The sequence below is a fragment of the Mus musculus genome, chromosome 4, assembly GCF_000001635.26.
Source record: "Mus musculus strain C57BL/6J chromosome 4, GRCm38.p6 C57BL/6J".
In the NCBI taxonomy this organism is placed as follows: domain Eukaryota; kingdom Metazoa; phylum Chordata; class Mammalia; order Rodentia; family Muridae; genus Mus; species Mus musculus.
The window spans coordinates 115,228,322-115,255,549 of NC_000070.6; the positions used below are offsets into that span (position 1 = coordinate 115,228,322).

Here is a 27,228-nt window from a genome sequence, read left to right on the forward strand (position 1 = left end):
GTCCCAAGATGGTGCCCGGGACTGCCGCTAAGTCTTATGACTTGCACCTGACTTCCTCATACACGTGAAAATAAGCCATGTCCATTGTGAGAGCTGCACAGGTGCACCATGATGCTGGCGGTGTAAACAAGTCCATATTTGGTGGAGGCATGCCCCTGCTGCCCTGATTGGCTGAACCTGCGTGCCTGGTGAGGTGGCATGGCCTGCTGTGAGTGGATGGGGGCTGAGAGTATATAAGCAGACCTCCCTGAGTTCCTGGGGTCCCCGTAGCAGCATCGAGGTGTTCCTGCAATAAAGGCTGTTGAGAAGAATCTGGCCATGTTGTGTCTTCCTTGCCAGCCGAGGTGGGCGCAACAATCTGAGACCTGTTCTACCAAGAGAATGCATGCATGGGGCCATAAACATGGACAAACAGCCATGGCTGGGGAGGTCACAGGACCTAGAAGAAATTTACTACTGATGTTTGCTAAATAGGAACATGATTGAACTTCATTCTGAATATTAACATTTATATCCATAGACACAATCAATAGCACCATCTAGACATTGCCCTTAAAATTTTTTTAAATAAAATGAACTGTTATTAATGTTCCATTCTGTTTTAGTACATTCAAAGGCTTTATGTATCTTTTTATTGTTTGAGAATTTTGTACATGCACTTAATGTATTTTGATCAAATCTATTCCCGACTCCCTTCTCTCCAATTCCTCCCATACTTCCAGAACTTTTCCCTCCCAACTCCAATGAGACCTTAGTGCTGCCAGTGTGAGTGTAGCTATAGAGCCATCTGCTAGACCATGGGCATAGACCTATCAAATGCCACACTCCTGAAAAAGAAAACACCTGACTCTCCCTCTCACAGTAGCCATCAATTGACAATTACTCAGATAGTGGAACTTTATAGCCTCCCTCCACATTCATGCTGATATTCTGAATGGCTTGATTGTGTTCAGTTCTTGTGCAAGCAGTCACAGACACTGTGATTTCATATGTGCAATGGTCCTGCCATATACGGAGAACACTCTTGCACATCACTCATATACCTGTAGTTCTTATACTTTTTCTGCCTCTATTCCAAAGTGATCCCTAGGTCTTGGAATACACACACACACACACACACACACACACACACACAAGCATGGATGTAGGACTATCTACTAGCGCTTGGGCATGGGACAACATCCCTAAATTAAGTTGGCTCTGCCTCCCCTACCCACAGAATCCATCAATTGCCAATAGCTTTGAGAGACAAAATTCTTGAGGATGATAGTCATTGATAAGAAGCTTGAAGATAGCTCTTATCAACAGGGACATCTCTAAGGTCTGCCCTACACAGGACAGCAGACAGTGTGGACTTCTATTACATTTCCTCAAGCCTCTGAATAAAATGTTTAAAAAAAAGAAGGATGAGGATGAGGATGATGAGAAGCAGCAGCTTGAAGGTAATGATCTCCCATGTATCTTTTGTGCATTATATCTGTGACTGTGTGTGCACTCATTCAGTTTCATAGTTCTAGCCATACAGTGCATGCCTCCTCATCTTTTGTTATGCCATACATTTAAAAAACTCATATTTCCCTTAATTCCATAAGGGCATTTCATTCTTCAGTATAGACATATCACATTTAATTATATGTATTTCTGCCATTAACTACAAGGTTATGAGGTCAAGAAAGTTTTGTTAAACAAATGCTATTGAACTGTTGGCAGGATGGCAAACTGGTGCAATCACTCTGAAAAGCAGAGTTAGCAGTAGATCTACCACATAAGCATGTACCACTCCTTGGCATATGTCCAAAGGATTCCATTCTACTCCACAGGTACTTGCTCAGCCATGTCTACTGTCACTCTCTATCTATAATAGTTAGGAAATGGAAACACCCTAACATTCCTAGAAAATGGCAGGGAGAGGAGGAAGGAGGGACAAATAACACTAAGAATGTTTGAAAAAAGTCACAAGGAAGCATAGTTTTATGTTTACATAAAAAGAAATATATCACATATGTGTTATAATTTCTGCCACTCAGAGTGACAATGCTCCCTTCAAGAGCCATGGCCAATCTAACAAACACCTTAGTGCCAGATATGGGAAACTTCTTTTTAGATTGCTAATCAGAGGAGAAGTTTCCAGAATAATACAAGCTATTGTTGTTTCCCTTGGCTGACTCCCAAAACTTTAAGGCAAGATCATATTGTGGAAGACACCACACACATCAGACACAAGATTTAGAGGATTTAGAATTGACCTGGACGGCTCTTCCCTGAGGACTAGCTTTCATAGTACAAGAACATGGGAAGGAAGACAAGGCAGCAACAGTTCCAACCACCTGTAAGCCCCTAAACTGCATCAGTGACAAGCATGGTAAGATGTTGGAGACCATACCGTGAGAAAGCGAGCTTTTCACAGTCTCCTACCCTGACAAGCCAAATGGCCTTGTGCTGAGGAGTTGGTCGTCACTCCCTTCTCCCTGTTCCCTTCCTGGTACCTGAGGCTGTAAAAGCTGAATTATAGTCCCCTTTTCTTTATCTCTTCCTGACTCCCATGACATCCAAGGACATGAGTTACGTGCTGAGCCCAGCCTGACACCCAAGGCTGTTAAGGAGGATCTATATTCCGGAGATTAGACGCAGAGTGCCCGCCACCTGGAGCCTGACTTCAGCCCTCATGTCCCCTGATGCCCACTTCTTTGTTCTATGTTAATTCCCCCTCACCCCTCCCTATTCCCTTCGATGTATGCTTTAAAACCCAGTGTTTCAGACTAATAAACAGAGACCTTGATAGGAATGTTCTACTTGGTCTTCGCTCCTCTTTTCTCTCCCATCCCATTTCTCCTAGTGAAAGACTCCAAAAGAAGCCCCTCGCTCAGGCCTCAGGACAATAGCGGACACCCAACAACTCATGATAGACTGAGCTTGTTGCAAACCACATGAGGCTTTATTCGGGGAAAGCCAGAGCTCTGGGGATGACTCATATCCCACGCAGGGGTAGAGGAGTCGACCTCGAGGGGAAAGAGGTCCCAGTTTTTATAGGCCCTCAGGGGGGAAAGGAGAAGGGGCAGAGTAGGGGATTTCCAGATCTAAACAATGTCTATTCTCAAGAAATGGGTATGGGAGGGGTACAAGGAAAGAGTCTGGTGCAGGTGTAGCAACTCAGGATTGGCCGGGCTGTGGTTGCTGGGGACATTTTTGACTCTTTCTCAGCAACCAATATCACCAACACCTGGCAATGGGCTTCATCAGTGGGCACACACCTGGTCAGAACATTGGCAGACACACAAGTTCGAGGAGCGGCCAGAGCATTGTGCACCTCTATTTTTTAAAATCAGTGAAGCTAGTTCTAACAATGAAATCTATTTTGCCAATTTCAGGGCTTCTGTGACCTTTTACATTCTGTCAGGATCTTTCACTAGGTTTGTGGTCCCCCTCGCACCCATGAATAACTGAGTCCTGCTGGATGGGTGCAATGGTGGTACCTACATCTTGAAGGTAATCAACAACCATCTAATTGAATTTGAGACCTAAACAATAGGAGGAAATTCATGCTTGGCTCTATAACTTCAGCAACTAACCATGCTGGCAACATCACAGACTCTGAAGGATAATCTATTACTACTGCTTTCCTAAACCAGTTTAGTTACCATTTGCATTTTAAATACTTGTTCTTATATCCACAGGTAGATGTGAAAAAGTATAACATAAAAACAAAAATTCTAGGCCTTTAGGCCCAGGCTTGAGAATGTAACCTTTGGGACTCAATGCTCCAAGGCATGCTAATCATAAAACAGATAGTGACATTCCTCCACCCACCCACTTCCTGGGTTCAGGAAGTGTTCATTCAAAGAAAGTCACCCTGACCCACCCTGACTGTTGCTGGAATACACTATGCAAAAGTGCTATTGTTAGAGGCTCCTAGAAAACTGTCTTGACTTTCCACTTCCTTGTGACTCTTAACTGGTATTTTTGGTATATTCCAACAATGCCCTCCCTACTTCCTTGAGTTGTGGTTTCTTCCTTTAAATACCCCCTTATCCAGCTACTCAGGGTGCCATGGTCCTCTACCCCTGTGTGGTGTATGATCGTGGGCCCGAGAGTGCTCTTGAATTAAAAGTTCTCTTGCAGTTTGCAGCAAGACCGTTTCTCATGAGTGATTTGGGGTGTCACCTCTCCTGAGTCAGAACATGCGGGAGGCCTCGAGTTGTGGGTCCTTCAGATGTAGCTCTCATTCCCCCTCAAAGAAACTTCTTTATGCAGCAGATGGAGACCATTACAGAAAGCCATGACTAGTCAAAGAGCAGAACACAAATGATCGCAGGGTATCCACATCCAGTTCATACATCTACAGCACAATGTCCATACCCAAGGCTCAGGAAACATCATGGAAGAGTGAATGGAGTGCCACAGACCCTCTGGGTCCATTTGTCTGTGTTGAACAGGTCTCTAGTTAGAAATGGGCAAGGAGTCGGCGAATGACAGACGCAACACAAGAGGTTGTGTAGAATCTGAATGTAATTTGTCAAGTCGAGCATCGAACTTTTTATACAGAAGAATAACAAGAAACCAGGCGAGAGATACATCCACCGAGTTACAGTGAAACAATACAAAAGGAATGTATACATCAAAAGAAGGCGGGGACCAGGCTGCTGCCACTAAGAAGGGAGCCAGGTATTAAGCTAGTCTATTGTTAAGCCCACCACCAGGGGTTCTTAGTAAATACCTGATTTATGCTGTTTCTTTGGGCCAAGTGAAGAAACCTGTCTCAGAGAGATTCCCTAACTCCTTCATGATAAACCCACCTATTCGCTAGGCCTTTGTGAATTCCCTTGTCTGGGTAAGACTGGCTATTGTCTCAAGTAAACACTCTGAAGACCAGCCCTGAGCTATTCTGGCTCCATTCTTTGTAATGCCTAATTAGTTTCACTGTCTCTACTAGAGGTAAATTTGAATGTTACTGAATAGGTAACCTTCTTACTGAATTCCTACTGAATTCCAAGTTTGTTCGCTTCAAGGATTTTCTGGGACCTTGGAACACTGGCGAAGGCTTAGCTATGTCAGAATTCAATCTTAAAAGGCACTTATAATAAAATATTACTTAAAGAGAGCACATGGATCCATAAACCAGACTAACACGGGGATAGGGTATGAGTATACGGGTTATGTGAACGCCAAAGTTCCAGGAGGTGAGTTTCTGTGAAACTCTGCCTCATGAGTGCTCCCAGACCTCTCAACCTGCCAAGCAAACTTCACTGGAGTGTGCGTAGCAATGGAAAAATTATAAGAGTGGGAAAATCCTAAATCTTCTGTGAGGCATAAGACAAGGGGGCTGCACCCATGACATTGCCACAGTAGGATCACCTAAATAAATTGCACAATGACACCAACTGACATGGCAATGTGGATAGGAAAAACTTCACAGGAGCCCACCCTTAGATGAAGAGCTACATGTAAATAGCAGCTTCTATGAGAGGGAACATGAGTTTCCTCTAAGAACAAGCCCCCAGATATGTTATCTGAACTCAAGTAGTTTGGCCAAAACACATACACATGAGCAATACTAAATGAACTCATTAGGTTTTTTTTTTTTTTTTTGGTGTGTGTATGTGTCTCTCTGTGTGTGTGTGTCTGTGTGTGTGTGTGTCTGTGTATAAAATTAAAAATTAAAGAACAGGTAAAATAATATCAAAGAAGGGACCATGAATTTGAGAGGAAATAGTGAAGACATAGGAAGAATTAGAAGGGAGAGAGGGAAAGGCAGATGATGTAAATATAATATTCATGTATGGAATTCTTTTAAATTTTTTAATTAAAAAGTCTTAGCTGGGTATGTGGGCATGCCTTTAATCACTCGGGAGGCAGAGGCAGGATGATAGCACTGAGTTCAAGTCTAGCCTGATCTATATAATAAGGTTCAAGACAGCCAGAACTATGTAGAAAGGACCTGCCCCAAAAACAAAAAAAGTGAAGGATGGTGTAAAATTTGTTGAATAATTCAAAGAATGATCTCCTCTCTATCTCTAGAGGGGAGATTTGGAAGGAGATTGTGCTAGTTAGTTTTGTGTCAGCTTGAAACAGGACGAAGTCATTTGGGAAGAGAAAACCTCAACTGAGAAAACACACCCAAACAACCTGTCCTATGTGAATGACCATGGTATGTTTTCTTAATCAGTAATTGATGTAGGAGTGTCCAAAGCATTGTGGGTGAAACTGCCCCTAGGTCTGTGGTCCTGGTGCTATAAAAATACAGGTTGAGCAGGCCAAGAAGGAGCATGTGAGTAAATATCATTCCTGATGACCTCTGCATCATTCTCACCTCCACGTTCCCTCCTTGCTTGAATTCCTGCCCTAAATTTTCTAGATAATGCCCTAAAAGCTGTAAGATGGAATAAACTCTGTCCTTACCAAGCTGCCTTTGGTCATGTTGTTTTATCCCAATAAAAACCCTAAAACCAAAATTAGCTCCAGAAAGTGGGGCATTGATGTTACAGACCTGACTAAGTGTTTGAGGGAGGATTGTGGTGGCATTTGAATTTGGGTAGGAAAAGTCATTGAGCTCTCAGAGTTCAGTGACCTGTTTTGGAACTTGAAAAATAATGCTCAAAGCAGCACAGACCATAGAGGCCTGACTTGTGAAGTTTCAGAGGAAAGTTGAGTCTCTTAAAGACTCTATAAGGGCTGTTTGTGAAGTATTTTGAGTGAAGAACCACTAAAGTGAAACCTTTGCTTTGCAGAGATAATCAACACGGGTAAGCTGAGAGAGTGTCTTAGTTTGGGTTTTAAACCTGTGAACAGACACCATGACCAAGGCAACACTTATAAGGACAACATTTAATTGGGGCTGGCTTATAGTTTCAGAGTTTCAGTCCATTATCATCATGGCAGGAAGCACACCAGCATCCAGGCTGGAATGCTGCTGGAGGAGCTGTGAGTTCTACATCTTCATCAAAAGGAAGCCAGGAGCTGAATGTCCTCAGGCAGCTAAGAGGAGGGTCTCAAAGCCCACACCTACAGTGGTACACTTCCTCCAACAAGGCCACATCTCCTCTAACAAGGCCACACCTCCTAATGGAGCTACTCCCTTGGCCAAGCATATTCAAACCACCACAAGGAGGCAGGAAGATTGTAAATCAAAGAGTAGGGAGATTGTGTGAGATTGTGTCCCAGTAACATCAGAAACTATAAACATAAGATTCAACAACATGACCACATAAAGATGAACTGAACATGGATGACACCAAAGAACGTGCCAAAGTAGATGGTCTCATTCCTACATAAAGAACTATCAGCAATGAAGGAAAATTGGAGCAGGAAAGGTGGCCTTCCCCAGGAAAGAATACATCAATTGGATATTCACTTCCAATGTTTCAGCACTAAAAACATATGTGCAGATAACATTATTCACAATGAGTAGATTATATTTAGAGGTGTGTGTGTGCGTTTATGTGTTTATATAATACTGATTAATGAAAAAAGAAGCCATAAATGTCAAAGAGAATTGGGACAGGTTTATAGAAAGGTTTGAAAGGAGGAAAGGGAAGGTAGAAATGTTGTAATTTATACTATAACCTTAAAAAAACTTACTCTGTTAAGTGTTTCTTTAGGGTCAGCACACAGAAGCTGTAGTCCAGAGGTATCTAAGTCTGTACCTTGTGCTGCCACCTGAACTTGGTATAGTTTCCTAAGTAGTACTAGTTTTGAAGGCATGAAGGGATCATGAAAAGGATCTCCTGGATTGGCACCAGGAGAGAGAGGTTGGGAGAGAACATTGTTAAGGTACTTCTAATTTGCACTTGAAACCCAGGATAAAAGGGATCATGAAGAGAAATTAGAATTGGTTTCATGTGTTAGGGTCAAAATCACTGAAGAAGTCCCAGGAGAGGCTATTGGTAAGGATTCAGCAGAGCTTCAGCAGAGACTTCAGCACATTAGAGATACCAGCCTTATGGGACAATCCTGAAGGACAACAGAAGCTGTGCAGTGGAACTGACTTAAGTCTAAAAGACAAGCTGGGTGCTGTAAATGGCATAGCCATAGAAAGTGCAACTTTCCAAGCCCTTTGGAGCCCAGAGGATTATAAATGAATCCCACATATTGGAACATTGCTCAGTGAGTTATTTACCTGTTGCAGTTTGGTTTTGCTTTGATTTTATGGTGACTGTGCCCTGGTTATTCCCTCTTGGAGAAAAAGAACAGTAACTTACTTAGATTTTACAGGAGCCTGTGGCCCTCCCTTCTTCCTTTGGGCTTTTGGCCACTGGCCAAAGAGGACAAATTAAGCAGAAGTGGGCTGGGACTGGGGGTGGGAAGAGCAGTTCAGACAAGGTGAGTACTGACAGACAGACTGACTCCCAGGGTCAGTTTCAGTGAAACAGCTCAACTTTATTCTAGGTGAACAATGGCTGTATAGATTAGGGTGCTAGGTAGGGAGTTCCAAGTTAGAAATAATTTACTGGCTAGGGTGGTAACCTCCGAATGCTTCATTTACATAAAGAATTTCAAGAAACTGGTTTTTAACAGGGTGGGATTGAATCTGGAAAGTGGTCATAGATTACTTGATTGTCCTCAGAGGTGTGGGAGGCAGGGGCAGTGCTCCAGAGCACACAGGGTGAGAGCAGAGAGAGAGAGCAACCCTAACTCCTGCCAGTCTCAGGATGAAACTTTCAGGGTTTGGGCAAGTCTCAATCTTGATCTTGCTCCAGGACAGCTTCCTGGTCCCCATATCCCCACAGGAGCCCACAGTTAATAGGTTTTGCATAGTTGCTTATTTAGAGAAGCTTGAGTTTTGAAAGATGCTTTTGGTGTTTTAAAGAGAGGATGAACTATAAAGTGGTGTTTTTAAACTTTTAAAGACTGTGGGACTTTGAAACTTTGCAGTGTTTAATATTGTGACATTCATTTTAATGTTAGATCCTTGGGATGACATGTTAAAGACAGATACACCAGGAAGCTCTGCAGCACAACAAAAGTTTCTTTTATTTATTTATGTATTCTTTAATCTTTTTTTACAGACCAGTTTTTATTCCTGTCTCAGTTCACCCTCAGACAGTTCCATATCCCACACCTCTTCCCCTACCTTCTCCAAGAGGATGTGCCTACCCCCATACCCCCACAACCTCACTCCACCAGAACTCCCCAGTCCTCGGAGCCTCAAGTCTCTTGAGGATTAGGTGCATCTTCTCTCACTGAGTCAAGAGCAGGCAGTCCTCTGCTGTTTATGTGTTGGGGGCATCATATCAGCTGGTATATGCTGCCTGGTTGGTGGCTCAGTATCAGAGCAATCTAGGGTGTCCAGATTAGTTGAGACTGCTGGTCTTCCTATAGAGTCGCCCTCCTACTCAGCTTCTTCTGCTTTTTGCTAATACAAACACAGGGGTTACCAGCTTCTGTCCATTGGTTGGGTATAAATATCTACATCTGACTTTTTTTTAGCTCTTTGTTGGGCCTTTTGGAGAGCAGTCATGCTAGGCTCCTGTTTGTGAGCACAACATAGTATCATTAATAGTGTCAGGTATTGGGGTCTCACCTTTAGCTGGATTCCATTTTGGGCATGTCTCTGGACCTTCATTTCCTCAGGTTTCTCTCTATTTCCATCCCTGCAGTTCGTTCAGACAGGAAAATTTATGTGTCAGAGTTTTTGAAGGTGGGATTGCAACCCCATCCCTCCACTTGATGCCCTGTCTTTCTATTGGAGGTGGACTCTACAAGTTCCCTCTCCCCACTGTAGGGCATTTCATCTAAGGTCCTGTCCTTTGAGTCATGAGAGTTTCTCACCTCTCAGGTCTGTGGAACATTCTAGAGGGTCCCCCTACCTCTTACTTCCTGAGGTGCCTATTTCCATTCTGTTGGCCCTCGGGGCACCAGGCTTTTTCCGTACCAATACAAGATTATGTTCTCCTCTTCCCCTCTTTCCCCTTTTGTCCCATTTTCTACCGAGTTCCCTCCATCCTCACCCCCAATACCCACCCCCATGATTGATTTCTTCTTTCTCCCAAGTGGGATTGAGGCATCCTCACTTGGGACCTTTGGCTTCCAACAAATGTTTCTTATGTCATCTTGAACTTTTTTTTTCCAGTGACACTTTTCCTTGCTTTAATTAATTTGTTGCCTTTTTCTGCTTGAGAAATGGCTTTTGATTACAAAATATCAAACTACACTCAAAAGAGTGTATAGAAAAGGCTAGCCATTGGCACAGCATGGAGAAGCTCACAACCAAGGATAGAGAACAGCAGCAGGTGGCAGAGGTGGGGAATGGTGGAAGGAGATGTCACGGGAAGCTAACCTATACAACAGGGTGAATGTTAATGTCAGCACAAGATGACTGGCCACTACCAGGGTAGGTACGGCAGGGTTTGGGTTCATGCTCTACACAACAGTACAACTTCCAGTTAAGATTCCTTGGCTTAGACCAATTATATCCTGACTGGACCCATTTATTAGTATTTCAAAATGCTGGTGTAGACCTGATAGATGTACTGAGAGACTTCAGGGGCTCTACACTTCAGCAACAGAGTATAATTGGGGTTTCCTGGGTGGAGCCACTGCTCTGCCAAAATCCAAATGCCATTACTGAGCTTCAGGGACTGGTACAGCATGGCCTGCCCTTTCACGTTCCTCTTGGCAATAGTGTAAGCATTGTTGTTTGGGAACTTGCTGCAAACTGTCAGCATTTAAATGACATTCCTTAACCTGAAGCTAGACTTCATTTTCATTGGGAATATCTTTCCACATTGCAAGGAAGACCTGGCATTTCATCTTCCACAAAAAGCACATTGAGCGGGAAGGGGCAGCTGAAGTAGAAGACATCAATATTGTTTTTAACAGCCACATGCAAGTTATTCAGGGGTTCCATCTTCATGACTGAGCCCAAGGTGTTGAGAGCCAGAGAGACATCAGTGGTCTGGTTTGGCATCAGTGGAGTGCGTATGGCCAAGGGAGTGCTCAGGATGACACCAAAGCTATTTTTATTAAACTCGATGGCAAAGTTAGTCATATCCTGCAGAGCTTTATTGATGAAGTTCATGTCCATATAGATGTGTAAACGTCCCCGAAATCTTCAGCTTTTACCGAAGGTAACCAGCCTGCCTTAGGAGCCACATATCCACCAGGTGCTATGCCTATCCCAGTGGAAAGATCAAACAGGTCATTCAGACCACTGCTGACCACAGTAGGAGTAGGTGAAGGAGTGAAGTTTGCAGGCATTGATGACAGGATGAAGGTCTGTCCTATTGTACAACTTCCTCCAATGCCCCCACCAAGGTCACTGCCAAGCAGGCTATCCCAGTCCTCCTCCTGAAAGATCCACTGCTCCCATCAACATGGAGGACACTTGAGGGACATTGACTGGGGGACCCAGGTCAAGATTTAAAATATCCCCCAGAAAGTCACCTTGAGAGGGAATGACCTGAGGCTGTTCTTGGTTGGTTGCAGTGGTGGTGCCAACAGAGCCATCGCCTGCCTCAGTGCTCCTATGATGAATTGGCAACTGTTTAGGATGAATCCCCTGACTCCCTTCCTCAAAAGCATTTGGAGGTTTATGGTACAGAGATTCCAAAGAACCAATGTGGCAGATGAGCTCATCCAAGAGGGTAGGCTCAATGAGGTCTATGTCCTCAGAGATCAATGGCTTCTCAGACAACACCACTTCTTTGGCTGTCACAGGGTCAGTTGAAAGAAGGGGCCAATATATATATAACCCTATTTTCGAAGGTCAGGATTATTGGAATCCTGTGTGGCTAAGCTCAAGACCTGTTGGAACAGCTCCTGTGTTTCTGATGGCTTCTTGAGAAATAGCTTCACTATGGCGGTAAGCAGTGTGAGCTGCACCTGGGTGCTATCATCATGATGACCCTCTAGGAAGCTCTCTAGTAATTCATCTGAATCATTGATTCTTTCAGCATATTCTCCTACAATCCAAATCATAGCTGCTCGGGCATCTGGTTCATCCAGGGAGTCCAAGCTTTCACAGAGTGTGGCTATAATACTTTCATACTTGTTGAGTTATTTTTGGAAGATGTCCCTGATGATGACTATTGCTTCTTGGGCCACATAGTTTACTTTGGTCTGGATTAGGTCAAGCAATATTCTTACACAGCATTCTGCAGATTGCTCCACTTCGATGGCACACCGTCTAATGGCCCTCACAGCTTTGTGAACAAAGTCCACATCAACTTCAGTGGCATATTCCTTCAGCTCCACCAGAACCTGAGCAATGTTGGCTTGGGATGCAAGACGAATCATGATGCCTAACTTCTCTAGTTTAACATAGATAGGATCATTGTACTTCACAAAGAAGACCTTGATTTCCTGCTTCAAGATTTCAGGCCTTTTCTAGACAATTAGGTTGAAGTTCCTCAGGGTGACCTAATGCACTTCTGGCTCCTCAGACAGCAATGTGTCAAGTGGAGGTGCTAACTTCTTTAGCAGCATACTGTAGTAGTCAGAGTCCTTGGGCAAGAATTCTAGAAACTTCAGTAGGACTTTTACTGCTGAAAGCATCACTGAAGAGCCGGCATGGGATAGCAGAGGTGTTACATGCTCACAGATGCTCTCAGATTCCTGGTCATCTTTATGGTTGTAATTAGACAGGCAGTCCAGGATGAAAATCTGGCCCCATTCAGTGCATTCATTCATGGCTGTGAGCAACTTATTGATATTCTGAGGGTTCAAATCAAGTATGTTGCTGTTTGTGTGAGACCCACTGATCTCAGACAATGCTGATAACAGCATTAGCCACCACCATTGGGTCTGAATCTGCTATGAGATCTGACAGAGAATCCAGAAATCCTTGATTGTCTACCATCTGGGCATTGATATATGGAGTTTTGCTACACATACTGCTGCCATTTTTTGAACATAGGGGTCTTCATCCTTCAAGCACTTGCTGGAGGGGTTCACAGAGATACTTTGTAATCTTGTCCACCTGGATGCATCCCATGGTTCTAACAGCCAAGGCTCGAATCAAAGGATTGGGATCTTCACAACCCTCCACAAAGCTGTTGACAGCCATGATGGCCATGTCTGGCTGACTCTTAGCATAATTCATCAGATAGAAGTACATGATCTTCTTTAGTTCCAGGTTGTCAGTCTGCATACAGTTCACCACATCTGGGAAGAAAGAGCTCACATCCTTCCCCACAGTCATAGCAGCAATCACTTTCTTCACGACATCCGACATCCTTCCTCTTTTCTTTCTTTTCATTGTTGAGTTCAGTTTTTAATTCAAAAATTTCTCCCTTCTTATTGTATGTGAAATACTTGGAGTCAGCATGTTTCTGGATCTTTAGCATGAACCAGAGGTAAGGGCGGGGTGGCATCAGCTGTCTGAGAACACAGCTGGGGTGGTGGTATAATGGGTCATCCTGAACTCTTAATAACTCTTTTACTGACGAAAAAAAATCCTTCCAGCAAGGAGATTTTACCAATGAGAACATTTTAAGATAGAACCAGCTATATATAATAAACTTATGATAAACTAGACTATTAATTATATAAGTCCAAGATCCGTGACTAATTTTTTGTCCCTGTGACCTTTTCAGGATATAGAAGGTGCTTATTAAATGTCTCCGAAAAGATAGATAAAGGGTATGATTAGGGCCATTACCATTGACTCATTATTTGACAGCTCATAAACTCTAGACTGGAATTCAGGATCTGTTCTCGGTCTTCCCCCTCCCAGAGGTAGGTGGAGCATCTTTCAGATATATCTATAGGATAATAGGAAGATTCAGTGTCTGAGAAGGACAGTCTATGGTCCAGAAGCCACTACACCATGAGTATCTCTGCACTGAGCCCCATCAGATTTCTGGAATGTGTCTCTGGATTCCTCCAAGTGATCTTCCTGATTGGCCTGCTTCTGCTGCTTTTCAAGGCAGCACAACACTATCTGCGCAGACAATGGCTGCTCAGAGCCCTCTACCAGTTCCCATCACCACCCTCCCACTGGCTCTTTGGGCATTGCTTGCAGGTAGGAAGGAGTGGAACTGGGAAGGGGGTGAGCTGGGGCTTACACATTTTAGCTTTAAGGATGTAGTCATGGAAAATTGAGGATGCAGAAACTGAAGATGAAAATATTCTTCACAGTGCACAGCATTAACTCCTTCTGTGTGTTTTTGGGAGCACAGACTCCAAGCTCACCTGTGCAACTAAAGGACTCTAACAGCGATACACATAAAAGACATAGTCTATTGTTTAACAAGCATGTGGCCTCTGTACACACCCAGCTTCGCTATCAGCTTCTGCAAATCTCAAATAGTGTGGAGCTCAGTTATTTACTTATTTATATGTTTGTTTACAACCCAAAAGAAGCTCCCCCTTCTTAGTCCCCCTCAGAGATATAGAGTCCCTTCTCTATATCTCCCCTTCCCCTCTGAGAGGGTGGGGCTCCTCCGGAGATCTCCCACTTTAGCACATCAAGTCTCTGCAGGATTGGGCTTCTGCTGCCCCACTGAGGCCAGACCAGACAAGGCAGCCCTGTTGGGGAACTTATTCCACAGTCAGGTCACAACTTTAGAGGCTGCCCCTTGTTCTAGTTGTTGGGGGACTCACATGGAGACTGAGCTGAACATCTGCTACATATGTGCCTGGGGCTCTTGGTTGGTGCTCAGTCTCTGAGTGGAGCTCACTTCCTTATTAGAAGCCAGTTCTGCTGTGCCTCAGCTCTGTTCCACAGTCCTTCGTTGCTCCTGTCTTGTGACTTCCTAGCCTGGCACTTCCAGGACCAAGGTTTTTCCTTTTTGAGTTGCTCTCCAGTTGAAACACCACCAGGATTCCAAATGTTCTCTAAGTATCAGGTTACTCTTTTAGAGTGTTTGATAATGAGTCACTCAATGTCCATTCCAGCTTCTGCCTTAGTGAAAGCACAACATTGTGGTGGAATCCTTGCCCCATTGGGGTCACTGTCCATGGTGAGAACAGACAAGGAGACAGAAGGAGTCAGAGCACAAGGAGAGAATAAATTCTTATCTTTGTTTTTTTTTTAATTAGGTATTTTCCTCATGTATATTTCCAATGCTATCCCAAAAGTCCCCATACCCACCACCCCCCCACTCCCCTATCCACCCACTCCCCCTTTTTGGCCCCGGCGTTCCCCTGTACTGGGGCATATAAAGTTTGCAAGTCCAATGGGCCTCTCTTTCCAGTGATGGCCGACTAGGCCATCTTTTGATACATATGCAGCTAGAAACAAGAGCTCTGGGGTACTGGTTAGTTCATATTGTTGTTCCACCTATAGGGTTGCAGTTCCCTTTAGCTCCTTGGGTAATTTCTCTAGCTCCTCCATTGGGGGCCGTGTGACCCATCCAATAGCTGACTGTGATCATCCACTTCTGTGTTCGCTAGGCCCCGGCATAGTCTCACAAGAGAGAGCTATATCTGGGTCCTTTCAGCAAAATATTGCTAGTGTATGCAATGGTGTCAGCATTTGGAAGCTGATTATGGGATGGATCCCTGGATATGGCAATCACTAGATGGTCCATCCTTTCATCACAGCTCCAAAGTTTGTCTCTGTAACTCCTTCCATGGGTGTTTTGTACCCAATTCTAAGAAGGGGCAAAGTGTCCACACTTTGGTCTTCGTTCTCTTGAGTTTAATGTGTTTAGCAAATTGTACCTTATATCTTGGGTATCCTAAGTTTCTGGGCTAATATCCACTTATCATTGAGTACCCTCAATTGTGTGAGTTCCTTTGTGATTGTGTTACCTCCCTCAAGATGATGCCCTCCAGGTCCATCCATTTGCCTAGGAATTTCATAAATTCATTCTTTTTAATAGCTGAGTAGTACTCCATTGTGTAAATGTACCACATTTTCTGTATCCATTCCTCTGTTGAGGGGCATATGAGTTCTTTCCAGCTTCTGGCTATTATAAATAAGGCTGCTATGAACATAGTGGAGCATGTGTCCTTCTTACCGGTTGGGACATCTGGATATATGCCCAGGAGAGGTGTTTCTGGATCCACCGGTAGTACTATCAGAACCCCTATCCTTATACATCATAAGGTAGTGATTCCAGAGCTAGACCTCTGTATTCTAGGAGGCCAAATATTGGTCAGCAGCGGGCAACTCATCTCATATGGGAGCTATAAGTATTTGTCACAAAGAAATGGCCAAAGCCTAATTGGAAATGTTTGGTTGTGCAAAGTTGTTGTGTTAATAGCTTACAGATTAGTTCTCTTTTCTTTCATTTTGTTTTATTTTTTCTTCATCCATCCATCCATCCATCCATCCATCCATCCATCCATCCATCCATTCATTCTATATCCCCATCGCTGCCCCACTCCCATTCCATCTCCCTGACAGTTTCATTCTTGATTTGACACCTAACCTATTATTTGAAACAATTGTTACCATCTAAATATACTCCTTTTGGAGCTAGCAGTTGTCAGAAGGCATCAGTAAGACTTCTGCAGTGACATTGCAGTAATACTGATGGTCTAGGTAGACACTCACTAGGTGAATAGTTTTTATTTGTACAAATGGTATTTTGGTAATACTGAATGACCTCCCAACTTCTGGTATTTTATAGCAAATGCATCCCTAAATTCTAACCTTTGTCATTCTAAGGTGTTTATATTCATTACCTCTGTTATTGCAGAAGTTGGAATGAACAAGGATTCATTTGTGCACTGGGTGGAAACAGTGGCAGTAAGCTGGAACAGGAGTTGCAGGCATCAGACTATATTGTGTGTTGAGATTAGAAAAGGGGCATGTTACTGTACTAAAAACTTCTTCTCAGGTGTTTACAGGGTCAAGCTGAGGGACTCACAGAGAATTGAATCTTATACCTAGTAGTCAAGGCACCTACTGGACAGTCCCTGTGCTGGATTAAAATGCAGAGTGATTTCAAGGATGAATGTGATCAGGGAACACAAAGCAGTGTGACCTGGGAAGGATGGTTCTCAACGTTTGTCAGGAGAGAGTAAGCCACATCCCCTTGCTAGAGCACAAATGCAAATGCATTAGCTCTGTGATGGTCCCCTGTTCCTCAGAAGGAACCTGACATAGGTGAGTACCAGCAGTTATCAGTGAATTCATCTGTACTGTTCATGTGCTCATCCACTGACTGTACAAGGAACATTTTGTTCTCTGCCAAGCTCAGCTGTCTTTCAGTTTCTCTTTCCACCAACAAGTGAACCCTATACTGTTGTCTGCAACCCCCACTATACTCGGATACAGTAGGGGGCACAGGGACTAGCTGTCAAAATAGGACTCTGGCAAATTTTTTCATGTATGTCACACAATCATTACCTAAAAAAAATATTGAATTGTCCTTACAGCAAGAAAATAAATGTTCTGGCCACCATGTGAACCTGGGCTTCCTGTGGAAAGGAGTGTTCCTGCCTATTTATGCCTGTTACTAGCTTATACAACAGGACCAGCTGCATAGTAGGGCCTTAGTCAATACTTAACGGACAGATGAAGGGATGTGCAGATGGAAGGACTCGGCAGCCTGAGGAATTGTGACCTCTCTCTATCCCTTTTGCACCCTGGCTGTTTCTGTCTTTGAGTCTACAGGACTCCTCTCAGCCCAACCTCTTTTATTCTTTCTTTTACTGGTTTTAGACCAATAGTCTATCTCTCTTGCCTCATGCCTACTGAAAATTCACTCATCCACTCTCTGACTCCTACACTCATGTGTTCATGTTTATAGAAATAAAGGATGATTGCTATGGACAAGGCTGGACATTTTGCTGAGAACTCAAGGATGTCAGATTTCAGAGCTACATTTGCCACCACAGAAGTAATGATGCCCAGGAGTGCAGGAATAGAGGGCAAGGACACTGTGGGATGTTAGGTCTAGGTCTAATACGATCACAGAGACATAACATTCAGCATCAGAATGCCCAATCTTCAGAAAAACAAGAGAAATTGACAGTCCTTCTTACGTGGTCTTGCATGGAGACTCATAGGATTTTACCAATTGGAATGGGTTGTAACACAAAAGAGCTGGGCAGATAAGACAAAGAAAGGTCTTGTCTCTCACTGTGGAGACTAGAAACTCATGGTCATGGGGATGATGGGGATGGTTTTTCCTCTGGGCTGTAAGGAGATTTTGATTGTAGGCCTGCCTCCTTGGCTTATAAATAGTAATCATGTTATTATGACACTACATATCTATCTCTGTGTTTATTGTTCTGCCCAAAATTCCTCTTTTCCTAAGGACAACAGTATAGTGGGTTAGGTCTATTATCAATGCCTCATTTTGCTTTGGTTCCCTCTTTGAAGACCCTATGTCCTGATAGTGTTACATTTTGAGGTTCTAAGGTTTAGCATTTCAATGTATGATTTTGAGCAGAACATGATGAAGACATGAATCTAACAAGAGTAAGTTGATATTAACTTTTGCCCTTTGGAAGCCAGCACTGGGAACTAATCAAGCAAGGCTGTAAGGGCAATTCAGAGAGAGAGCTCTTACATGGCCCAACATGGATTCACATTCTTACCTTTATACCATGATCTGGGCAGTCACAATGAGAGTAGACCATGCTGCAGTTCCTCACAGTCAGATACTTAGCACTCTATGGATAGATCTAGCACCATGTCTCTGTATCTGTCAACTTATCATTTCTACTTCCAGCCTGTTCAAGATGATATCATTTGCTTTGTTTCTCCTTGTGGCAGTTCAAAGTGGATGAGGAGCTGAGATGGATTCTAAGATATTTAGAGAAATTCCCAGGTGCATTTCTCCACTGGATATGGGGAAGTCATGTCTTCATCAAGGTCTGCGACCCTGACTACATGAAAGTGATTCTGGGGAGAGCAGGTGAGAGTGAATTCCATCCCAGCAGACAAGTCTTCTCTCAAGTACATGTTTACAGTCTGATAAATGACAGAAGATTGGCAGCTAAAATATGGGAAGTTTCTATCTTATTATTTCCTACTGCTCCAGCCACAGCCCAGCTAAAGTCCAACAATACCCACTAAATACTGAATGATTGTAACAGTTGACTAGCTAGAAAATTTGTCGTATTCTAAATTATGTTGCCTGTAATATAAATTGGGTTTGAGACATCCCTTTAACAGTCATCCTAGGCCAGAAGACTATGACCCACTGTAGAATCCACAGAGTTTCATCCTCTCTTGATACTGACAACCAGATTGGTGTGTCTTAGCAGTTCTGAACAGTCCTGGCTCTCAGTGTGTTAAGATGTGAACCTTGCATTTCTGATTCCACTTGAGAGTACCAAGAGAAACAGACAGACGGGTGTAGTAGGAGAGGACAGGGACTCTGAGATTCACCAAGGACCATGGCCTCAAAAACAGCTGCCTGATTTGGTGAGGGTCAGTATCCAATCAAAAATCCCCTTCCCCCCTTTTTTTCAGACCCAAAGGCTAGCCTCTACCGATTCTTGACCCCTTGGCTTGGTATGTAACTGTAAACCAGGACTCTGGTCACACTACATGTTCTTTTCTCTCTTCGAAGTTTTAAGTGCAGTGGTGCTGGGAATTTAACCTGGGTCCTTGTGAGAAGAGCCATGCTTTTAACTACTGAGCCACATCCCAGCTCTTCTGACTCTTCCTAGTGCTGATTGGAATTGCTTTATGCTCTGCTCCTTCTTTGCAACTTAACTTGGTTTTCTCGAAACACTCTTGGACCCACTTTTATTTGGCCGCCTTCTTATGCAGCCTTCAACTCCACTGTTACAAGAATTTTTTTTATTATTATTATTTCAAATGAGCATAAGCAGAATTAGGTTTGGTTGAGGAGTTTCTTTTTTCAAAGTTATATTTTGGATTTTCCACCTTCTCCTGCTTCTCTCCCATCCCAGGCCCTCCTTATAACCTTCCAGTCTTCCTGTGGCCTCTTTCCACTCTCATGTCCTATGTACCACATTGCTTCTCCTCCTTTCCTCAGTTCCTCTTCTTCCTCTCCTGTGGTCTCTCTTCTAGTTTCAAAGTCTGTGGACACTTGCCCCCATATGCACATTAAATTACTATAAATTAGAGTCTGCATGTGACACCTTTTCAGATTTAGTAATATCTGTGCTAATCATATCAAATTTAATGGCCCAATCCTGAAAACTATTACTCTTTGCTATACCTATTTAGGATTGTCTTCCTACTCCATTATCTTACTTCAAAACTTCCACTATCTGCCTGCGAATTACCCCAACTCTTTCCTCTGGTCCCATTAACCTCTGAAATCACACATATAACCAATTCTTGCCCAGGACATGGTTTGTTCTTTTTGAATGGAGATGAGTGGTTCCAGCATCGTCGGTTGTTGACACCAGCATTCCACTATGACATCCTCAAACCCTATGTGGGGATCATGGCAGACTCTGTACAAGTGATGCTGGTGAGTCCTCTCCCTTTCCCTCTGTCTCTCTGTCCCTCTCTGTCTCCCCCTTCCCTTTCCCCTTCTCTTTCTCCTCTGTATCTCTCTGTCTGTCTCTGTCTCTCTGTCTGTCTGTCTGTCTCTGTCTGTATCCCCTCCACACACCCCTTTACACTCAGATTTTATTCTCTAAGTAATCAGTCATAAGACATAAATACAGGGAATATAATTTTGAAGCCATTACTGAGAAAATAATTTCTTCAAAAGCAGATAAGACAGAAAGTGTTTCAGGTGTCCGGGTATGTATATAGTTTGCTCATATCCAAGAAGAGAACATCATGTGGGATATAAACCCACTTCCTACTTCCAAGCTGCAGCATGTGGACTAGAATAGTAATTTCCCCTAGACATCAGAATGTTTCCCCCTTGCTGGTTAGCCAGTGGTAGCTTCAGTGACATGATAGCTATCTCAGGATGACATTTAATCCTTCTCAACCTTGGGATCTACTACTGCTGTACTGAACAGTGACTAGACTATGAAATATAAGCCAGAACTTCATTCTCACAGGGAAATCTACTGCACTCTCCCTTCCTATAGGAAACATGATTTCTAACTCCCTCCAACACTGGGCCCAGTGCTTTGTTCTTATCTGAATGACAAATGAAGTGGAAGTGCCATCAGGATGACCCCATTGAGAATGCATCTGCTGTCCATTGCCTTTCATTTTCCAAATATGTTTTATGTTCATGTTTGAGAAATGGTCAATGTTTCAAGTCTAATTCATCCTTATGAGCATTGAGGGGACTGAGACTTTGTAAAAGCATAAAGGTCATAACTAATTCCAAAATTTAAATACTATCACATGATATTGAGAGAACTATTCAATCCAGTAATGGTTTTCTGAGAGAAACATGCATGGCAGTCCAAATATATCTTCACATTCTTATGATAGGAGGGGTACTTGCAGGTGTGTAGAGCTGAGTACCTGGTGTGGAGAGAAGAATCTAGTGTAATTTGCACAGCACTTCTGGGAGATAAGAAAACTATGTCACACTCCCATCACAGGAAAAATGGGAGCAGATTGCTTGTCAAGACATCACTCTAGAGATCTTTCACCCTATCTCCTTGATGATGTTGGACACCATCATGAAGTATGCCTTCAGTTACCAGGGCAGTGTCCAATTGGACAGGTCAGTGACTACTCTGCACATGCAGGGACCTTATTCTTACCAATTGATGGGCCTCACCAAAGAGACATGTGGGGTTTATAGGATGTTTATCTCCACAAAAAGCAAGATTCTGTCCCCAGCATCAGGCAAATTTTAACTACAAAGCAGATCTAACACTGTCCTAGTCATATACCCCATTCACAGGCTATAACAATGAGTGGATGTGTGCCTTGCTGTTACTTATTCAACCTTCTTAGGAATCCTCACAAAAAATCAACTCAACACAACGCTGTTTCCATACCAGATGTTCCTACTACCAGCCTGTTTTGTATCCTCTCCCTCAGGAGTTCTCAGGCCTACCTCCAGGCTGTTAGTGATTTGAACAACCTAGTGACTTCCCGTATGAAGAATGTCTTCCTCCACAATGACATTATCTACAACCTGACTTCCCATAGCCGAAGGACCAACTCTGCCTGCCAGATTGCCCATGAACACACAGGTTGTGTTTTCTCCTTTGTCTCAGCTCCTTTAACAGGTTCAGCTTAAATGAAGTGGCCATGACTTCTCAGGTAATCTCAATGCCTGAAGCATTCAGAAAAGATTTATATGCATTTGTCCTCGGTATTTCCCTTGCACCAGTCTTGGTAATAGAGATGGGAGAGTATCTGAAAGCCTGGGAGTGATCACCTCTGCTACTATTTTAGCGATGCTGTTTACTGACCTTTAAAGCAACTCAAGCAGACACTGCATGAGCCATGGTCCAGAGAGGACTGCTAAACATCCTTCAGATGGTAGACTTGCAACACTTCTGCCTCTATATGCTTCCTGACCTCTATAGAGCACTCACACTGGGACTGGGGAAGTTGCAGACCTGCCGAGGGTTGTTGTAGTTCTCATCCCTGTCTCTTACCCATTTTCATGGGACAGACCGAGTTGTCAAGCTAAGGAAGGCTCAGCTACAGGACAACAAATCAATGAAGAAGCTCAGAGGAAAGAGATGTTTGGATTTCCTGGACATCCTTCTATTATCCAGAGTGAGTAGCTAGAGTTGAGTTCTGAGACTCTGCCCAGGATTAAACTAAGTGACAAAGACTGCTCTCTCACCATGGACTCTCCAGATGGATGATGGGAGCAGCTTGTCTGACAAAGCATTGCGTGCTGAGGTAGACTCACTCATGTTTGGGGGTCATGACACACCAGCCAGTGGGATCTCCTGGGTCTTCTATGCTTTGGCTACACATCCCGACCACCAGCAGAGATGCAGAGAAGAGGTCCAGAGCCTTCTTGGGGATGGATCCCCCATCACATGGTGAGTGGGAACTCAAGAAAAAAAAAACACTGTCTTGTAATAGGGAGTCTCTGCTTCTCTTAGGCTCAGCTTATTCTTCTAGATGGGCTTCATTTCAGGGACCACCTGCACCAGATGCCCTATACCACCATGTGCATCAAGGAGGCCCTGAGGCTCTACCCACCAATACCATCTGTTGGCAGAAAGCTTAGCACACCTGTCACCTTCCCTGATGGACGTTCCTTACCTAAAGGTATGAGCACTTACTTTCAATGACTTGAGTTTTCTGGGGAGAAAGAAAAATCGGATCTTTTTGTGTGCTTTTCGAGTTCTGAATTCATTAACTCTTCTTCTCCTTGTAAGTAAATCTGTGCAGATGTCATGGAAAAAAATGACATGCATTTTTGTATTTAATTAGAATCGTATTATTACTTTTCAATAGCCACACTTTCATGGTTTAGAATCCACACTTTCGTGACAACAAGGTTCCTTTATTCAGATTCCATGATTTTTTTCCCTCTGAGATATAATTAAATTTCTTTCTTTATTTTTCTTAATGTGGATAGGTGTTTTTCCTGCATGTTATGTCTGAATACAACATGTTTGGAGTGCCAATGAGGACCAGTAGTGATTTTTGGATGTTCTGACACTGAAAATATAAACTGCTGTCAGATGCCATATGGATGCTGAAAACTGAACCCAAGCCCTCTGGAAAAGTAAACAGCACTCTTTTTTTTTTTTTTTAAGATTTATTTATTTATTATATGTAAGTACACTGTAGCTGTCTTCAGATACACCAGAAGAGGGAGTCAGATCTCGTTACGGATGGTTGTGAGCCACCATGTGGTTGCTGGGATTTGAACTCTGGACCTTCGGAAGAGCAGTCGGGTGCTCTAACCCACTGAGCCATCTCACCAGCCCGTAAACAGCACTCTTAACCACTGACATTTTTAAAGTTCAACATCCTACAATGATCCCTGATAGCACAAAGAGACCTCTTCTTTCTTAGCTGTATACTCCTAAAAGCATTCTTTACACTAGATTGAATATGTGGAATAATTCTATGGTGATTTATCCCTTAGAAAACATATTCATTTACACAATGATCATTCAACCCTCAGGCTCTTTAACACCCATAACCAATGGAAGTGAATTCATGACTAGAGCTATAAAAGTCTGACTTAAAGAAAGCAAAGGATGGAGAGATGAGACAGACGTGAGTGTGATGTGGTTCTTTAGATAGGTTACATCAACGGAAGGTACCAGAAAATTCTGTGTTGTAAATTGTATTTGCTCTGGTCTGAGGTATCCTCTGATTGTTGATAGAGAGCACAGTCAGTTGTTTTATATTCTTTAGTGCATGGAAGGCATTTGACAAACCTGAGTGATTACTTAGTAATGACTTAGCAATTGGTCTCCAATACTTTCCTACATTTATTCCACATTCATCATCAACTGCTTTCACCTTTCCAACAAGGTCATGCTGACCAACCTTAGGATTCATGGAACCTGGTCTTTCTCATATACAAGGACCCTGCTGTCCATCAGACCAGCCATTCATTCCATGTATTTTCTCTCTCCCACCTGCCCCACAGGTATCACAGTTCTGCTCCACTTTTATGCTCTTCACCACAACCCAAAAGTGTGGCCAAATCCAGAGGTAGGCATCACTGGAGAACAGAGGGAAACATAGTCCAATTCCAGGGCCTCTTCCTGGTCTCTCCTGAGAATTTTGTCCCTCACAGGCTAAGAACAAAGGTGTAGCTACTGCCTGTTTTGTCCTTGAAACTCTCTCTGCAGGTGTTTGATCCTTCTCGGTTTGCAATGAATTCTGTCCAACACAGCCATGCTTTCCTGCCGTTCTCAGGAGGATCAAGGTAAAGCATTCTGTCTAGGTAATGGGTTTGAGGTTAGAATTTATATCCTCTGAGTACTCATGTGCACACACTTCTCCTTCCCTTTTGTATCCTTTCAACCCCTCAACACTAGATTAAAAGAGAAATGCAGATAGGGAGTAAAGGAAAGAGATGCCTGAATGAAGTCAGGGGTCAGAAAGGGACAGCCTTATCATTAGACAATTTCCTGATGATTAGGGGCATTGAGGTCCTAAGAGTGTCCTAAAAGTGTGACACAGAGAAATGGCTTTTCTCCTGACTCAGTGAGACCACATTTATGTTACATAGAATGAGACACTGACACTTGAGTCACACACATCATTCCCTCAGTCTTTCACACCTCTGTAGCTCATTGAACAGTTTTTGGAAACATACGAACTCTTAACACTGCCCTACACCCTCACTCCTGTGCCCTTGAATAAAGGACTTATGGACTATTGGATGTCTGAGTTAGAGAGACAGAGACAGAGAGAGACAGAGAGAGATAAAGACAGACAGACAGATTGACAGACAGATCTGGCTGATCATGAAGGCCATTGGCTGCAGACAGAGGTTGAGAGAGGATGTTTCAGCAAACTCAAGAACACAATCTAACATAGAAAGTTGAGCTGATAAGAGGTAGGTGCCAGGGCCAAGACATGGGAGGGGGTGGGCAGGGGAGCAGGGTGGGAGGGGGGACGGTATAGGAACTTTCAGGATAGCATTTGAAATGTAAATAGAGAAATATCTAATTAAAAAAAAAGAGGTAGGAAGAGGTACCCAGAGAGCACAGAGCCACACTCCTGACTTCTTTGACACTGTTCTACCTGAAGGAAGGCATGAAGGGTCATTAAGAAGGGGAGACTTAAGGATTCCAGAGAAGTTTGGGATAGAAAGTTCAAGTTTGCAAGAAGGGACATTAGAAATGATGGGTACTATAGAACTAGGAGAAGAGTTGAATCTGAGCACTGGGTGGAGACATATGGGGAGGTAGCTTGAAGCTCTCCAGACTGGTGTCTTATGTGGTTCCCCTCTGATGGTTGTCAATCCTTTGCCTTCATACCACATTACCCCTTGGAAGTGTGCTCTGCCTCTTCCTTGGTAGTCTGACCACTGGTGTTACTGGGGGAACCTAAAACTCTCAGTGGAAAAAGTGAACACTCAAACATTGAGTGTATGATTGTAAATGTGAGACTGTCTCCTGGACACTTGTCCTCTCCTAACAGATGCCACTCCTCTGAAATCAGTACTGTGTTAGACTTAGTCCTGGGAAAGGGGGAGCCCTTGTCACAACAGAGGAGCAGATGGATGTGTAAATGAGGGAAAGGCAGTCTTGGTGAGAGGAGGATCCCTTCCCAGCTCTGCACAGAACTGAATTCCATTTTGTTGTTGCTGTTGTTTTGTTTTTCTGGTTTTTTTTTTTTTTTGTTATTGTTGTTTTTATTGGCTTTTTTTTTTTTTAACCCAGGAACTGCATTGGGAAGCACCTTGCCATGAATGTACTTAAGGTCGCTGTGGCCCTAACCCTGCTTCGATTTGAGCTGCTGCCAGATCCCTCCAGGGTCCCCATCCCTACTCAACAACTCGTATTAAAGTCTAAGAATGGGATCTACCTGCATCTCAGGAAGCTCCAATAGTGCTACTGGCGACAATACAAGGGTCCAAGTGCCTGCTGCCTGCCATTCTATCTGTCACTGCTCCTATGCCCTGCTTGGCTTTCTGCTTCTTGCTTCTATCAGCCCACCTGCCTCTCTTCCCTCCGGTCTGCTTGGGAGTTAACAGGCCTCCTGTTTCTCTGTTCTTTTCTCTGCCTCATCCCTCTTGGCTCCCCAACAGTTTGTCTGTCTGTGTGTCCTAACGATGGCCTGCCTGCCCCTCTACCTGACTTTCCCCTTCTTATTTGTGTCAACTTCCTAGTTTGTTCTTCTGAACTAACACACTTGTATGACTTCAACAACACAGATTTATAGTTACACTTCTGCAGGTACTCTCCCTGAATGAAAACCAAACCTCACACAAACTCTCAGGAACAATCCCTTTCTCTAATCTTTCAGATCTGGAAGCTACCTCAAGGTGCCTAGTAGTGATAGATCCCAACATAATGATCATGAATCATCTCTTGCCCTTCTGGTCTGAGCAGCACCGGGGTAGCTAGGGCGCATAGTTGGCTGACTACCGCCAGCTACCCACAACACCCGCCAAGCGATCTTAAGACTTCTGGTGAGTGGAACACAGCATCTGCTCCAATCCAATCGCGTGGGACTTGAGACTGCATTAGTCAGGGAAGCAGAAAACCCGGTCGGAGTGGGGGCACAAGCCCCTTTCAGTCCGAGCAGCACCAGGGTAGCTAGGGTGCATAGTCGGCTGACTACCGCCAGATACCCACAATGCCAGCCACAGGATCGTAAGAATTCTGAGGATTGGGATCTGCCTGGCACGGGAGCGCTTTGCCTGAGCATCAGCAGCAGACATCTTGGTTCCAGGACCCCGCCGAGTGTATCCTGCACAGACAGCTGGCCATTTTCCCGGCCAGAGGATAGGGATCTGCCCAGCGTGGGAGCATTTTGCCTGAGCATCGGCAGCAGACATCTTGGTTCCAGGACCCTGCCGAGTGTACCCTGCACAGACA

General features: G+C 43.7%; 1 protein-coding gene and 1 pseudogene across 1 annotated transcript; one reads left to right on the forward strand and one right to left on the reverse strand.

The window, feature by feature from the left end:
* Gm12834 (predicted gene 12834) lies at nucleotides 10,236-13,355 on the reverse strand (annotated as a pseudogene).
* Nucleotides 13,723-26,620, forward strand: Cyp4a29 (cytochrome P450, family 4, subfamily a, polypeptide 29). The gene is made up of 12 exons (NM_001100183.2): nucleotides 13,723-13,957; nucleotides 18,611-18,752; nucleotides 19,313-19,354; nucleotides 20,161-20,288; nucleotides 21,334-21,458; nucleotides 21,782-21,936; nucleotides 22,365-22,471; nucleotides 22,556-22,746; nucleotides 22,845-22,978; nucleotides 24,321-24,385; nucleotides 24,526-24,602; nucleotides 26,068-26,620. The coding sequence occupies exons 1-12, from the start codon at nucleotides 13,763-13,765 to the stop codon at nucleotides 26,234-26,236; spliced, it is 1,530 nt and encodes a 509-aa protein (NP_001093653.1). The 5' UTR covers nucleotides 13,723-13,762; the 3' UTR covers nucleotides 26,237-26,620.
* The last annotated feature ends 608 nt before the right edge of the window (nucleotides 26,621-27,228 follow it).